Source organism: Rattus norvegicus, chromosome 1, assembly GCF_036323735.1.
Source record: "Rattus norvegicus strain BN/NHsdMcwi chromosome 1, GRCr8, whole genome shotgun sequence".
Lineage (NCBI taxonomy): Eukaryota > Metazoa > Chordata > Mammalia > Rodentia > Muridae > Rattus > Rattus norvegicus.
Window position 1 is genome coordinate 212,444,588 of NC_086019.1, and position 13,774 is coordinate 212,458,361.

The 13,774-nt window shown below is 51.1% G+C and overlaps 2 protein-coding genes across 4 annotated transcripts; both read right to left on the bottom strand.

Moving 5' to 3' along the window:
- Positions 1–513: 513 nt before the first annotated feature.
- Positions 514–2,577, bottom strand: Fam89b (family with sequence similarity 89, member B). 2 transcript variants are annotated; one of them, XM_039079618.2, is made up of 2 exons: positions 1,662–2,577; positions 514–1,306 (listed from the first exon to the last, which is right to left on the bottom strand). In XM_039079618.2, the coding sequence occupies exons 1-2, from the start codon at positions 1,950–1,952 to the stop codon at positions 1,241–1,243; spliced, it is 357 nt and encodes a 118-aa protein (XP_038935546.1). In that variant the 5' UTR covers positions 1,953–2,577; the 3' UTR covers positions 514–1,240. The 2 variants fall into 2 exon arrangements, with proteins under 2 accessions (XP_038935546.1, NP_001015013.1); NM_001015013.1 differs by having other exon boundaries at positions 514–1,296; positions 1,662–2,069.
- On the bottom strand, positions 2,423–4,206 carry Znrd2 (zinc ribbon domain containing 2). Of its 2 annotated transcripts, none has more exons than NM_001109537.2 (4): positions 4,091–4,206; positions 3,858–4,009; positions 3,655–3,739; positions 2,423–3,123 (listed from the first exon to the last, which is right to left on the bottom strand). In NM_001109537.2, exons 1-4 carry the CDS (start codon positions 4,107–4,109, stop codon positions 2,780–2,782), a joined length of 600 nt encoding a protein of 199 aa, NP_001103007.1. In that variant the 5' UTR covers positions 4,110–4,206; the 3' UTR covers positions 2,423–2,779. The 2 variants fall into 2 exon arrangements, with proteins under 2 accessions (NP_001103007.1, XP_063130678.1); XM_063274608.1 differs by having other exon boundaries at positions 3,033–3,530; positions 4,091–4,189.
- Between the last annotated feature and the right edge of the window lie 9,568 nt (positions 4,207–13,774).

Genomic DNA, 13,774 nt, shown 5'->3' on the forward strand with positions numbered 1-13,774 from the left:
TCGCATCTTCAGCAGGCAAGGTAGGGGTGGGAATGAGGATGCTCGGGTGCAACTTTGAAAATGTGCAGGCTTCTTCCTGTGGGCTGGGGCACCAACGCCAAGGCTTTTCTTGGACCTTTCCCCAATCAGGGGAATGGGCCCGTGGGCCAGTCAGCTCCGGCCCACCCATTTCCTGTGCCAACTCCGCCCAGCACTGGAGGTGGAAAGTTTCTCTCCTCCAGATGGGCGGCTCTTTCCTTCCCAGAAGATTCAAAGAAAAGCGGAAGGGTAAGCTGGGTTCCAAAACTTATAGTCCAAGGGGAGGAGACTTGACCGCCTTCATATTGCTGCAGGGTCAGGCTCCGGCAGACTGGAATGCTTCCAGTCTTGCCCACAAGAGGGAAAATTCGCATCCCGCGCCCGCTAAGCCTTTCGTTAGGGGGTTTTGGACGCCACCTGCAGGCAGAATGCGGACTACCCTTGCCAGAAAACTATCCCCAACCCAGTCAGTACCAATTAACCAAGCAATCACAATACAATGCTGAAATTGTTTATTTCCCTGTCCAGGAACTGACCGCTAAACTTAAATATCCAGCATAAAGACCTTAGCCTTTCTGGTCGTGGGTGGCTACAGAGGTGGGTTCTGGAGCCCTTGTCCCAGGCAGTGAAATCCTGGGGCCACAGGTAGTGATGCCCCTGAGCCAGTAGCTGCAAGAGGCAGCAAAAGACGACAAAGAGATGGAAGCTAGGCACTCATCCCAGTCCCAGAGATGCAAACGGGAGTGCAAGACGCTTTGGGCCCCACGGTCAGACTAAGGGCTGGCCAAGCTAGGGTGCACACATGTGGGAGAAGTGTTAGCCCAGTACACCGGGTAGAGGCTGCAATCTTGACCGCTTTGCCTGATGGGTATAATGCCTTGCCCTCCTGAAGTGAGGTGAGGTGGTACCGGTAAAAGAGCAGGCACTGTCGACTAAGGACTTGCTGAAGGGCAAGTTTTGAGCCTTTTGTGTGGGTGCATTCCAATCCACCTCAGCTTTTCAAAGGCTGATTTGGAAGGCATCCTGCAACCACTGGTCACGGGCATTGTGAGTCTGGGGCACGGTGAGGGGTGGAGGGTCTGGGGGCAGGCTGGCATCAGGAGGCTCATCGTCATCAGACAGGCCGGCATCGGGTGGGTAGGAGCTGTCGGAGTGCAGAGAGGATGACAGGTCCTGGCACAAGCTCAGGTCTTGGCACAGATGCTTGTAGTCCTGGATCGACTCATACAGGCCCCACAGCTGGCACAGCAGGGACATATCCAGCTGTCGCAGACCCACCTGCGGACAACTGACAGTGGGCTGGAGTTGGGGTTCCAGGCCACCCCCAAAATTCCCGCCGTGGGCGACAACTCTATCCAATCTTCCTGCACCTTCTAAGTGAAAGTTCTGAGAACAGATGGTATTTGCCAACTGTAAAACCTTTCAGTCAGTCCTTGGCCCTCATTTATACAAAGGGGTAACATTGTCCAGCAGGATGAAATCAGGCAAGTTTTTTAAAATGCAACAATTGCTAAACATTACTATCAGAGCTAAAACCCCGTGACCCGACGCTTCCTGCTGAACCTGAGGTGAGGAACGGGTCCCTGACTTATCTCTGCCCTTTCTTCAGAGCCACTACTCTGGCGGGGCGCCCACCTACTCACCATTTCCTTGCGCAGCGCGGCCAGTGCAGAGTCGAGGTTAACCGGGCGGCGCGGGCCCGCTGCAGAGCCTAAATTGGCAGAGCCCGCGGCGTGGCGAGGACCATCCGGGGCGCGGGCGGCACGACTCAGCTCGTCGTGGATGCGGCTCCGTTGGCTGTAGACACGCTCTAGCTCCCTCCACGAGCCACCACTAGCGTTAAGAAGGCCGCTGAGGCCGCGCGGTAGCGGCGGGAGCCCAGCCAGAGCGCAGCCCGCGCCACCGGGCGCCTCAGTTGAGGGCAGCCCGTTCATAGCCAGACCGCGCGGACCGCGATGCCGCCTCCACCCCTCCTACGTTTGCTGCGGACTGCTGCCCAGAGGACCCGCTCTCTGTGGCCCGGCCTCCGGAGAGAGCCCAGCCGCCGCCCGCAGGCCGGGCTTTGTTCCGTCCCAGACTCCTCCGACTCCGCCTATGCTCCACCCCTCTGCATGGGCGGAGCCACACTTAACGCGGAGATGACCCTGGAGCCGGAAAACCCATCAAGGAACTGGATAGAAGGAGTGAGGCCGACTCTTTTTGCTGCCTCATTCCTACACAATGTTTGTTCTACACTATTCTTCTCCCAAGGGAACAATTCTAAAAGCATGGGGATGCAGGAGGCTGGAGTCTGCAGTAAGACTGTGCCTGGCTCTTAAAGTGCACCATTGCCCTCCCCACAATTTGTCAAGATGGCAATGGCCATAAGCTGGAGCAAGATGATGGAATCAGAATGGTCAAAGGAAGGAAAGGAAACCACCAAGGGGACTAAACTTCAAATGGCAATCAGGTCCAAAAGGTGGATGAAGGGGGTATAGGATCAGAGACAATGATAGTGACCCAACTTTTGAGGGGACTGAGGTCACTCCTTAAAATAAGGTGTCATTTATCCCTATCATTTACATCTTGTCCTGAATGTAGAACCTCTCCATTCAGGTAGAAAAAGACCATGGAAAGGTGAGATACCAAAAATAAGAAAAAACGTCGAGCAGAGCTGGGCTTGCATGCACACTCAGAGGCAAGAAAGGAACAGACCACACGGAGGAAAAGCTGTTTTTCTAGAGGGTTTTTCTCAGGGGGAACAGGGGTGAGGGTAGAGGCCTCAGTGCTCCAGCTGCTTCAGGCTGCCCAGGGCCTCAGCACAAGCCCTGATAAGCCCACAAAGTTGGATACTAGTCTCCAAGGAAGCGCTAGAGCCCAGCTCGACTGACGCCCAGGTTAGCTTCTGTAGGAGGGCTGTCTGTGTGGAAGCCACCACGTCTGCATTTGGAGGTGCAGCAGGAAGAGGAGGCCCCTGGGCTGCCTTGAGCCCTGCTGCAGCTCCCTCACAGTGCTCTGGACGGGGTACTGGTGGCTGGGATGGGGGCCGAGAGCTGGAGGCAGGCTCTGTAGTAGAGGCCAGCTGGTGTTCCCGAGCTTGAGAGAGGGCTGCCTGTGCATTCAGAGCTAAAACAAGAAAATAAGTGGAATAGTCAGGATGCCAGATCCATCGCTCCCCTGAGCCCTTTGCTCTGTACTGATCCCCCTGTGTGTCTGGTGTTTTTTTGTGTAGGCCAATCCATCTAGTCTCTACTCTTCTTTCTCCTCACACATGATTGCCAAACACTGCCCCACTGTTTTACACTCGAGAACCAGCTACTCCACAGTTGCCTTAGCCTCATTTATGCATTAAGTCTGTGCCTTTAAACTGGGATCTGTACTTCGGTAGTAAAGTGCTTGCACCACGACATGCACAAGTACCCGTGTTGCACATCCATTCTACACGTGGGGATGGCTAATTTGGCTCGGATTCTTGCCACGGTGTCAGAAACAAAAGGCTGATTGTTTTTCTTGAATGAATCTCCTCTCTAGGACTGAAATGAGAAGGCACCTTAATGCCCCTTCACGCAGAAATTTCCACTGTCACCTCCCAGGCTCACTGTTCCTGGGGAACTATCACCACGTTCCTCTCCCCATAGTGCACGTTCGGCCCCTCACCCGGGTTATCTTTATCCACGTCTGAGTCGAGCTCCTGACAAGCCACGCAGTAGATTTTCCGCTGTTTATCTTGGAGGAGGATCGTCTGGGAACCAGAAAGTACATGGACACAGGTGAGCCTGAGAGACAGGGTCCACAGAAGAGAGCGCTGAGAAAAGGTCTTGCGGCCTAGTCCGCAGCCTCAGCCTCATCACTCGCCTCACCCCGCAGTCCGCGCACGTGTCGCCTAGCATGCGGTAACCACGGAGCAGGTAGTCGCCCATGAGACGAGAGATGCGATCCTGCCGCTCCCGTCGCGCCTGCAGCACCTTCGTCTCAGCTTCAGTCGGAGGCTCCCAGGTGAAATCATCGACATCTAGGGGAGACAGATCCAAGGAAATGGAGGGAACCGCCTCCCACATCCCACGGCTAGTGCCCAAACAACCCGAGCGCTCACCTGCACCGTTCAAGGCCATGTTGCCGTGGTCACTGCTGGGCTCACCGGAAATGATGCAAATAAGGCGCGCCCCCACTGCGGCTCCGCCTCCCTCATGTAGCAAACTGAAGGCGGAAGTGACGTTTACATGGTCTTCCTGGCGCTTTACTCAAAGAGGGGCGTGTCGGCTGCACGTTTGACCCTGACCTACACGCTCGGCTATTAGCCAGAATTATCCATGGGTACCGCCGTCTCCCTGGTAACACTTCAGTACTTGGGTGTGGCTTTTCAGAGTCTCTATTTCTACTTGTTGCAGATGGAGTGGACCTTTGGTCTGTTGAGATAGATACCCGATTCCCTCGGGGTTGTCTTTCCACACAGGTGGAGCAGGAGGCAGGCGGGACCATGAATGACATCTGCCCAAAAGTCACTGCAATAAAAAGTTCTCTGCGGGGGTTGGGGATTTAGCTCAGTGGTAGAGCGCTTGCCTAGGAAGCGCAAGGCTCTGGGTTCGGTCCCTAGCTCCGAAAAAAAAAAAAAGAAAAAAAAAAAGTTCTCTGCGAGGGCGCAGAAACTCTTTAGGTCTTTTTGGATCAGGCTGGCTACACAGGGGACTGTGGTCGTTTTCTGCTTATTTCAACACCCTGTCTGCATGCTGGATGTCGTCTGTACACCTTCTACCAATGCCTAGAACTGATGTAAAGCCTGCTGTCTTAGTTATGGCTATTGCCGAGGTAACACCATGACCAAAAATAATTTGGGGAGGAAAAGGTTTATTTCACTCACAGTTCCATGTAACATGTTCATCAAAAGCAGTGAGGCCTGGAACTCAAGCAGGGCAGGAACCTGGCGGGAGCTGATGCAGAGGCCATGGAGGGGTGCTGCTTACTGGCTTGTTCCTCATAGCTCGCTCAGCCTGCTTTGTTACAGAACCCAAGAATGACCCTACCTAAAATGGGCTTTGCCCTCCCACATTGATCACTGATTAGAAAATGCTCTACAGGAGGATCCACTGAGTCTTAAGGAGGCATTTTCTCAATCAAAGTTTCCTCCTCTCCGATGACTATAGGGCCTGCTAGTGAAATGGCTTATAATCGTGTTTGAGTGGGTTACAAGTAAATTACCAGTGCTCCTCATAATCCTGGGTTCTTTACAAGAACAACAAGTAATTAAATGAAGAAGAAGGGCTGGAGAGATGGTTCAGTGGTTAAGAGCACTGACTGCTCTTCCAGAGGTCCTGAGTTCAATTCCCAGCAACCACATGGTGGCTCACAACCATCTGTAAAGAGATCTGATGCCCTCTTCTTGTGTGTCTGAAGACAGCAACAGTGTACTCATATAATAAAATAAATAGGAGGAGGAGGAAGAACGGCGGTAGAAAGATGTCTCAGTTTAAGAGCACTAATGGCTCTTGCAGAGGACATGGCTTTGGTGCCCAGATTCACAGGATATCCCACAACCACGCACAACTGCAGTTCCTAGGGATCACACAGGGGTCACACACCGTCTTCTGAGCTCCAAGGGCATCAGACATGCACATGGTGTACAGGTTTGCATGCAGCAAAACATACACAAACAGACACGAACACAAAAATAGATATAGCTAGGCATGGCAGCACATGCCTTCAATCCGGTCACTCAGGAGGCAGAGGCAGGTGGATTTCCGTGAGAACAAAAACAGTGTAGTATCTGAGTCGTACAGTTTCTCAGTGTGAAGTAGAGAATGTCAATAGCAGCGCCCTTCAAACAACTTATGGCTCTAGACAACAGTGTCTTTCGCTACCCAGGAACTGTGACTCACTTAAGTAGATGCTCATTCTCGGAGGAGGCTGCCTGGGGCTTCTGATCTTAATTCACGGTTGTTGGCTCTTCTGGGATTGTCTGCATTTCTGCCTGATCTGTCACCGTAGCAAATGGAAAACATCAACTACCCCAGTGTGAACACAAAATATACTAAGCCGCTGGTGCCCAGGCCACCACAAGTCCAGCTTCGACACTTCCCAGATGTTGATGTTGTGATGAGGGAGCCATAGTATGCCTTGCATTGCCCCTGCTCACTCCAGAAATATTAAAGGCACAGTAGCATCAGGTTCCCATTGACAGGCTGTAGTGCTCACTCACAGTACTGGGGTGGAGTGGTTTTATCTCAGCACAGTTTGCCAGTTCTAATGATACCTCTGTAGTTCTTGAGATGAATCTGTCATTGAGCATACCCTTTACAGCTAACGGTGACAGGCTTTTTGTCTCCAAGATTGACTCAACAATAGCTGACAGCCTGGGCATTCAGCCTGCCATCGCTCTGTGGTACTGTATTGCTGAGGGCTGAAATGACTTCCTCAAATCAACTCAAAAAGATTTCTGGGGGTTGGAGAGATGACTCAGTGGTTAGGAGTACTGGCTGCTCTTCCAGAGGTCCTGAGTTCAAGGACCTCTGGTCCTTGCTTCTAGCAACCACATGGCCACTCATAAGCATTTATAATGGGATCTGATGCCCTCTTCTGACATGCACTGTATGTGCACACAGAGCACTCATAACAGTGAAGCGGCCTCACCGAGTGTTTGACTGTCCCAAGGAAAGGACGCCTCTGTAGTAATCGAACTGAGAAGTGTGTAGACTGAGCTGGAACAATTTGGAAGATTCCAGGCTTCACACTCACCATTCCAGGACATGACACTTCACACTGACAGTGTGGTCCATGGCCAGTCTCTGGTGGAATCAAATGAGAGCCTAGGAGGTTGGAGCCTAGTGCTAATCCAGATCATAGGACTCATTTGCTGGTCCAACCTGGGTTCTGGACCCTGAGTATAACAGCTGGGCTGTTTTGTTTTTTTTTGTTTGTTTGTTTGTTTGTTTTCGGAGCTGGGGACCGAACCCAGGGCCTTGCGCGTGCTAGGCAAGCGCTCTACCGCTGAGCTAAATCCCCAACAGCTGGGCTGTTTTATACTCTACTGTCTGAGTCCCTCAACTGTGGGGAGTCTAATAAAAACACCCTTATTCCTCTCCTACCTGACTCTCCCAGTTGAAATGTCTAGGGTGGGGGTGCTTGGGTTAAAGGTGGGATAGATGAGTCAGAGGAAGATGGATGGCTATGAGTTTAAAGCTAGTCTGATCAACTCTGTGAGTTCCAGGCTAGCCTGGGCTACATAGTAAGACACTGTTTCAAGGAGAAAAAGAAAGGAATTCATGTGTTTTGTGAGAGAGCAGGGGAAGCAACACCCTTGTCACCAAGAAGGGATGCCCCATACCTTAAGTGGTTTGTAAAGAAAGACATCAATGAGCTCTTCTCCCTAACCCCTGGATCCTTCCTTACCAACTGCCCCTAAAATTGTCAGAAATTCAATAGATTTACCTAACTTTTGGGTCTGTTGTTCATCACTAGATAGATGATTGGCTGCTATTCTAAGAAATCTTCCAGGGAGCTGAGAAACAGCAGTTTTCCATAAAAGAGTCATTGGATCAGCTCCAAGTCACCGTCCAATGCTGTGGTTGATAGGTTCTCTAGGCCCTCTGTGGATCAGGACAGTCTTTGCAATTGTTTTTGTTTATTTTTATTTTATGTGTATTTTGCATGAATGCATGTCTGTACACTATATGAGCGCTTGGTGCCCATGGAGGCCAGAAGAGGGCATCAGCCCCCCTGGCACTGCAGTTACAGATGTTTGAGAACCACCATGTGGGTGCTGGGAACAGAACAAAGGACCTCTGGCAGAGCAGCAAACACTTTTAACTGCTGAGCCATCTCTTCAGCTCTGTATTCATATTCATTTTATGACAGGTTTTACTACATAACACTGGCTGGCATAGATCCTGGTATGTAAACCAGGTTGGCCTCAAACTCAGAGATTCATCTTGGTTAATTCTCTGGATGATACTAAGTTAGGTCATGCCTTCATTCCAATGTTTTAAGTAAGGAAACTAAGGGCTGGAGAGATGACTCAGCAGTGAAGAGCACTGGCTGCTCTTCCAGAGGTCCTGAGTTCAAATCCCAGTACCCACATGGTGGCTCACAACCATCTGTATTGGGATATGATGCCCTCTTCTGGTGTGTCTGAAGACAGCTATACTGTACTTATATATATAAATAAATAAATCTTTTTTTTTTTTCTCGGAGCTGGGGACCAAACCCTGGGTTGGGGATTTAGCTCAGTGGTAGAGCGCTTGCCTAGCAAGCACAAGGCCCTGGGTTCGGTCCCCAGCTCCGAAGGAAAAAAAAAAGAAAGAAAAAATCCCCAACCCCTAAATAAATCTTTTTAAAAAATAAGGAAACCGAGACTTGGAACAGATATATTGCCATGGTCACCCAGCTGGGGCGGTCCCTCCATCCTGGCAAGCGATGCTCCTCTGAGTCTGTTCTCACCAGTTCCTGCCTGTGAAGAACGAGAGGAGTCCAGTGGCAGAGACTCTGACGCATCAAGTGGTGGAGAGGGCTGGGGATGTGGCTCAGCTGTAGAGCACTCGCCCAGGATGCTGAGGCTCTGGGTCCAATCCCCAGGAAGGGTGGGAGTGTGAAGGGAAGTTTATTGAACTTCATCAAACCCTGTCAGCGCTCATCATCTTAGGAGCCACAGTGTCACAGCTGAGCTAGCCCTGGCTACATGCATGGCAAACACAGCATTCAGAAGGCTAAGGCAGGAGGACTGCTTTGAGTTCAAAGCCAGTCAGATACATTGTAACACTAACTTAGAATATACAAACGGGCTGGGAATGTGACTCAGTGGTAGCCTGCTTCCTGTTATGTTCCAGAGCCTAGGTTAGACCCTAGCATTACCAAAGCCCATCACCAACCGAGTGGCAGAGACATTCAGTCTTTGGAGAGAGACCTTCAGGGTGTAGTTGTCTCCCCACAGGTCTCTGTGGCATCATCCCTTCTCTCTAGACTTGATGAGCAGCCTGGAGTGATGGCACATGCCTTTAATCCAGCACACAGAAAGCCCAGGTAGGGGGACTAGCCTGGTCTACTTACTGAGTTCCAGGACAGCCAGGGCTACATAATGAGACCCTCTCACCCACACACCATCCCAGAACTGAGTCTTTCCTGACAGTCTGGAAGCTTAGCAGAGACAGAGCCAGTCCTGTTGACTGGTCCAAAGACCACGAAGCTCCGTGTAACTCCTAGATCCAGATACGAAGCTCTGTGTAGCTCCTAGACCCAGGTAAAAATGCAAAGAACTAACTCACACCCAGCTCTGTCTCACATGAATATTAACAGAGGATTTTATAAATATAAACGTGTTGGTCCCTGTTGAAAACGGAGGAAGTGGGCTGGAGAGATGGCTCAGTGGTTAAGAGCACTGACTGCTCTTCCAGAGGTCCTGAGTTCAATTCCCAGCAACCACATGGTGGCTCGAAACCATCTGTAATGGGATCTGATGCCCTCTTCTGGTGTGTCTGATGACAGCTACGGTGTACTTATATATAATAAATAAATCTTTTTTTTTAAACTGAGGAAGTGCTGGGCAATGTTGGCAGACACCTTTAATCCCAGCACTCAGGGGGCAGAGCCAGGCAGATCTTTGAGTCCATGGCCAGCCTGGTCTACAGAGTGAGTTTCAGGACAGCCAGGGCTACACAGAGAAACTCAGTCTCAAAAAAACTGAAACCTGGCCCACAGTGCAGCTAGGTAATGATGCAACTTCCGTGCTGTACTTTCTCCTTAGACTCACCTGTCATGACCTCTCTCGAGCCAGTTCCTTTTGTGGCATGAGGAGCCTCCACACCAAGTCATGTCTGCACCATTGACAGGCTGTGTGGCCCTAGGCAGTTGCCTTCTCTGAGCCCCAAGGAGTTGAGCGAGTCATACATCCTCTGAGTCTGGACTCTGTTCTTTTTTGTTTTGTTAACCCCTCACCTACTTTGAGGACGTTTGTGGGGTCTCCAACCTCACTCCTCATGTTAGGAGCGCGCACAGCCTTAACATCAGGCAGGCTGTGGACGGGTCCGGTTTGGTCCCTGCAGCTAACTCACTGGGGAACCTGAGTGGAATTGTTTCACTTCTCAGAGCTTTGGACTCCCCTGTGCAATGTCACTGAATGGATGAGATGACATCACCGTGTAAACATTGTAATGACAGATTCTTGCCACTCTTGATGGAATCAATAATAAACAGCAGCACTCCTTATCGTCTACCATTGTCTGGGATCTGGAGATACAACTGTGCCTTCCTGAGAGGTGAGTGAGACGGACCATAAACACACGAACAGAGCAGGAGAAGGTTTCTGAGCTGGGGATGGAACTCTCGCCTACCAGCGCTGCAGAAACCTGCTGTGTAAGGCCAGCCCTGTGGAGGCAGAAGTCAGAGAGTCGCCATCCTCAGCTACACCTGGAGTTCGAGGGCAGAGATTCTGTCTAAAACAGGAGGTAGTTGGGCGCTGGTGGCACACACCTTTAGTCTCAGTCCTCAGGAGGTGGATGCAGACAGATCTCAAGAACAGACAAAACTACACAAACCCTATCTCAAAAAAATAGGGGTGGGGGAAGGGCACTTGCTTCTCTTGCAGATGACCCAGGTTCGATTCCTGGCACCCACCCAGCAACTCACAACCATCTGTAGTACCTGGGGTTCAGGAGATCCAATAACCTCTCTGGTCTCTGAAAGTTCCAGGTGTGCACATAGTGCACAGACAAACTTGCACACACCACATGCACACACTAAACATACCAAAGCATGAAGTTCTGTGCCTTTAACCGGAGCACTTGGAAGGCAGAGGCAGGTGGAGCTCTATGAGTTCAAGACCAGCCAGGACTACCTAATGAGACTCTGTCTCAAAATTGTTTGTTTATTTTGAGACACGGTTTCTGGTGTAATAGCCTTCGCTGTCCTGGAACTTGCTCTGTAGACCACACTCAGGCGTGGACTTGCTCTGGCCTCAAACTCATAGAGGTCTGCCTGCCTCTGCCTCCTGAGTGCTGGGATTAAAGGCAAATACCACCATGCCCAGCTCTCAAAATAAATGTTTAAAAATATTTTTATGTGTATTAGTATTTTATTTCCAAGTATGTCTGTGCACTACATGCATGCAGCGCCCACAGAGACCAGAAATGGATCATTCGGGACTGAAGTTAGAAACAGCTGTGAGCCGTGGTGTGGGTGCCGAAAATTGAACTAGGGGCTCTTAACTTCTGTGCCACGTCTCCAGTCCCTGAGAGAAGTATTTCTAAACAAAAACAAACACCTGAAATTGATCTCTGGTCTCCACTGAATGAATACACACATACCCCACACACAGGTCCCCCACATATACAGAAGTACACAGACGGGGTTGGGGATTTAGCTCAGTGGTAGAGCGCTTGCCTAGGAAGCGCAAGGCCCTGGGTTCGGTCCCCAGCTCCAAAAAAAAAAGAACCAAAAAAAAAAAAAAAAAAGAAGAAGTACACAGACATATACACACAAAATGAATAAAAGACGGCTCTGACAGCAAGTGAGAGAGCACGCCAGGGGAGGGACGGTGGTTAGGGACGACGCGCCTTGATGGTCTGCAATGGCCACGGTCTCCTTCGCCTTACTGGAGAATTTGCCTTCTAGGAAGATGGCTCTGGATGGTGAGGAGGCTAGAAAAGGCAGTCACAGACACTGTGTGCTCAACTGCCTCAGTTTACCCTGCAGATCCACTTCACCTCCCTGCTGCACAGTACAGGGTCACACTACCGCACCGCCCGGACCAGCAAAAATGGGAAACAGGAGGAGATTAGAGATAGAATCCATGTTTGGGCTCCTTTCTGATGAACTACAGAGGCTCAGGAGCCTAAGGGATCTGTCAATGGCCCACAGTTGTCTGAAGGTTGCTTGCCCTCCATACAGCTTCAGCTCCAGGGTTCTCTTCAGTTAGCCCTTCTCCTAGTCTCCTCAATGGTGATAAGGTCTTCCCTCTGATATTAGGGTGTCTTTCCCAGATAGTCCCTCCACCCTGCTTCACAAACCAACCTGAGGGGTACCAGCCACTTCTTGCTAAGGCCCTGAGAGCCTAAGTTGTCTACCAGAGATCACGTCTGGGGACCGTCGCTGCCAGACGGTCTAAGTTGGTCTCATTGCTCCTTCCTGTCCCTGAGTCCCTGCAGCAGCCCAGGACAAGTGTTGTCTCCACTCCCCCTCACAGCATCATGCGCTGCTGATCATATACTTCTAGAAAATTCCTTTTGGTGTTTCCACACCAAGTTCCTTTCATGTCATTCCAATGCCCTTTCTGGGACTCTGGGATGACTCTCCTCCCTAGTGCGCAGGAATGGTGACTTACCTGTTTCTATGGGTCCTTTTCTCTAACCAAGTGAGTCACCTTTCCTACACCTACAGTGTAGCTGTTCTCTAGGTGCTGAGGAATGAGCCTATGTCCCAGTCTGTCCTAGGCTCTGCTCAGAAGACTTGAAGGGGACTTCCATAGTGATTCCCTCTCCTCTCTTTTTCTCTCACCCAGCCAGGGGATGAGGCCAAACCCTAAGACCTATTCATATCACCTCTTCTCCCATATCACCTACTTCACAATGCTGCTACATTCCACAGCCCTAAATCTCTCCCCAGAGGTGAGGTGGGCAGCTCCTCACCTGCCCTGACACAGTGCCTGCTGATCTGAAATTCCTCACAGTAACTTACCTGCTCTCAGCCCCCAGCTGCACCACCCTCTCCTCTCCCCAGCTGTCGCTCTCCTGGCTCGTCCTCTGACTTGGAAAGGACAGAGGGTTTTTTCCCCTGCACTGGTTCCTCTGAATGACTCTTTGCAGCTTTTTCACCTTTCTCGGCTTCCCAGCATTCCCTAAGGCTCCCCTCATTACTTCCCTTCAGTATCCGATGGAAAAGCCTGTTTGAAAGAAGCTATCCTGGACCCCCAACAGCCCACCACTGCTTTTGCCCCGTTTCAGATTTCGGTGACTAGATCTCATTTCATGGTCAAGAAATCCAAGGCTTGAAGAGATCGAGATTCCAAGCGTGGACTATTTGACTGTGCTGTGCTCCAGGGTGAGCCATGGGCTACTCTGGGCAGGGCAGGGTCAGGTTTACATGAGTTCAAAGGGAAAAATGAATGTAAACCGTTCAGCATCCCTCCTGCCAGAGCAGGGGGGAGTGGCCCCCCTCACAGGTCCTCCTAGATTCTCCATCAAGGGACACAGAGGTCGCCCCCTCCCAGAATTGCTGCAGTAGGTAGTGCTGAACGGCCCCTGCTCTACTGAGTAATTCAAGCAGAACTCATCAAATGGCCTCCCTCAGTCCCTCCAAATCTACCCAAATAAACTCAGCCTTAAAGTAAAAACCATTAGCTCTTTGGAAAGGTGTGCCTAAAGCCAAGCCCAGCCCCCTCTTCCCATCAGATTACCACCCCTGATTCCCCAAGGAGAGGTTCTGGCATGAACCAGACTTGGCATGGTCCTGACCCTGGACACCCTTAGCCCTAATAAGTTTTTTGAGTCAGACACTGGATCCTGGGGCTTCCTGGCATGTTCACCACAACCTCTCTTTCAGACCAGTGAGGAAGCCTAGCTCTTCTCCAGCCTTAAGTAAATTCAAGACCCTTCCCCAGCCCCTGTCCACCCCTGCCCCAGGGCCCTGCTGTGCTTCTCCCCAGCCCCCTGAGCACTCAAGTAAGTAGTACTCCCCTTCTCCGGCTGTTAGCCTGGGAAGGGGGCCAGGCCCTGAGCTCAGACCTTGGCGATTCCAGAGTGTCTGAGGCCCAGAGCCAGCGCCGCCAGCCAGGCCAGACAAGGGGAAGGGGGGAGGT

Excerpts from the sequence above, each read along its gene's own strand:
- Znrd2 (NM_001109537.2), bottom strand. Across the intron at positions 3,740-3,857 it reads ACACGTGCGCGGACTGCGGG|ACGATCCTCCTCCAAGATAA; the intron begins GTGAGGCGAGTG and ends TCTGGTTCCCAG. Across the intron at positions 3,124-3,654 it reads CGTGGATAAAGATAACCCGG|CTCTGAATGCACAGGCAGCC; the intron begins GTGAGGGGCCGA and ends TTCTTGTTTTAG.
- Fam89b (NM_001015013.1), bottom strand. The coding sequence starts at position 1,952 with ATGAACGGGCTGCCCTCAACTGAGGCGCCCGGTGGCGCGGGCTGCGCT. Across the intron at positions 1,297-1,661 it reads CCGCGCTGCGCAAGGAAATG|GTGGGTCTGCGACAGCTGGA; the intron begins GTGAGTAGGTGG and ends AGTTGTCCGCAG.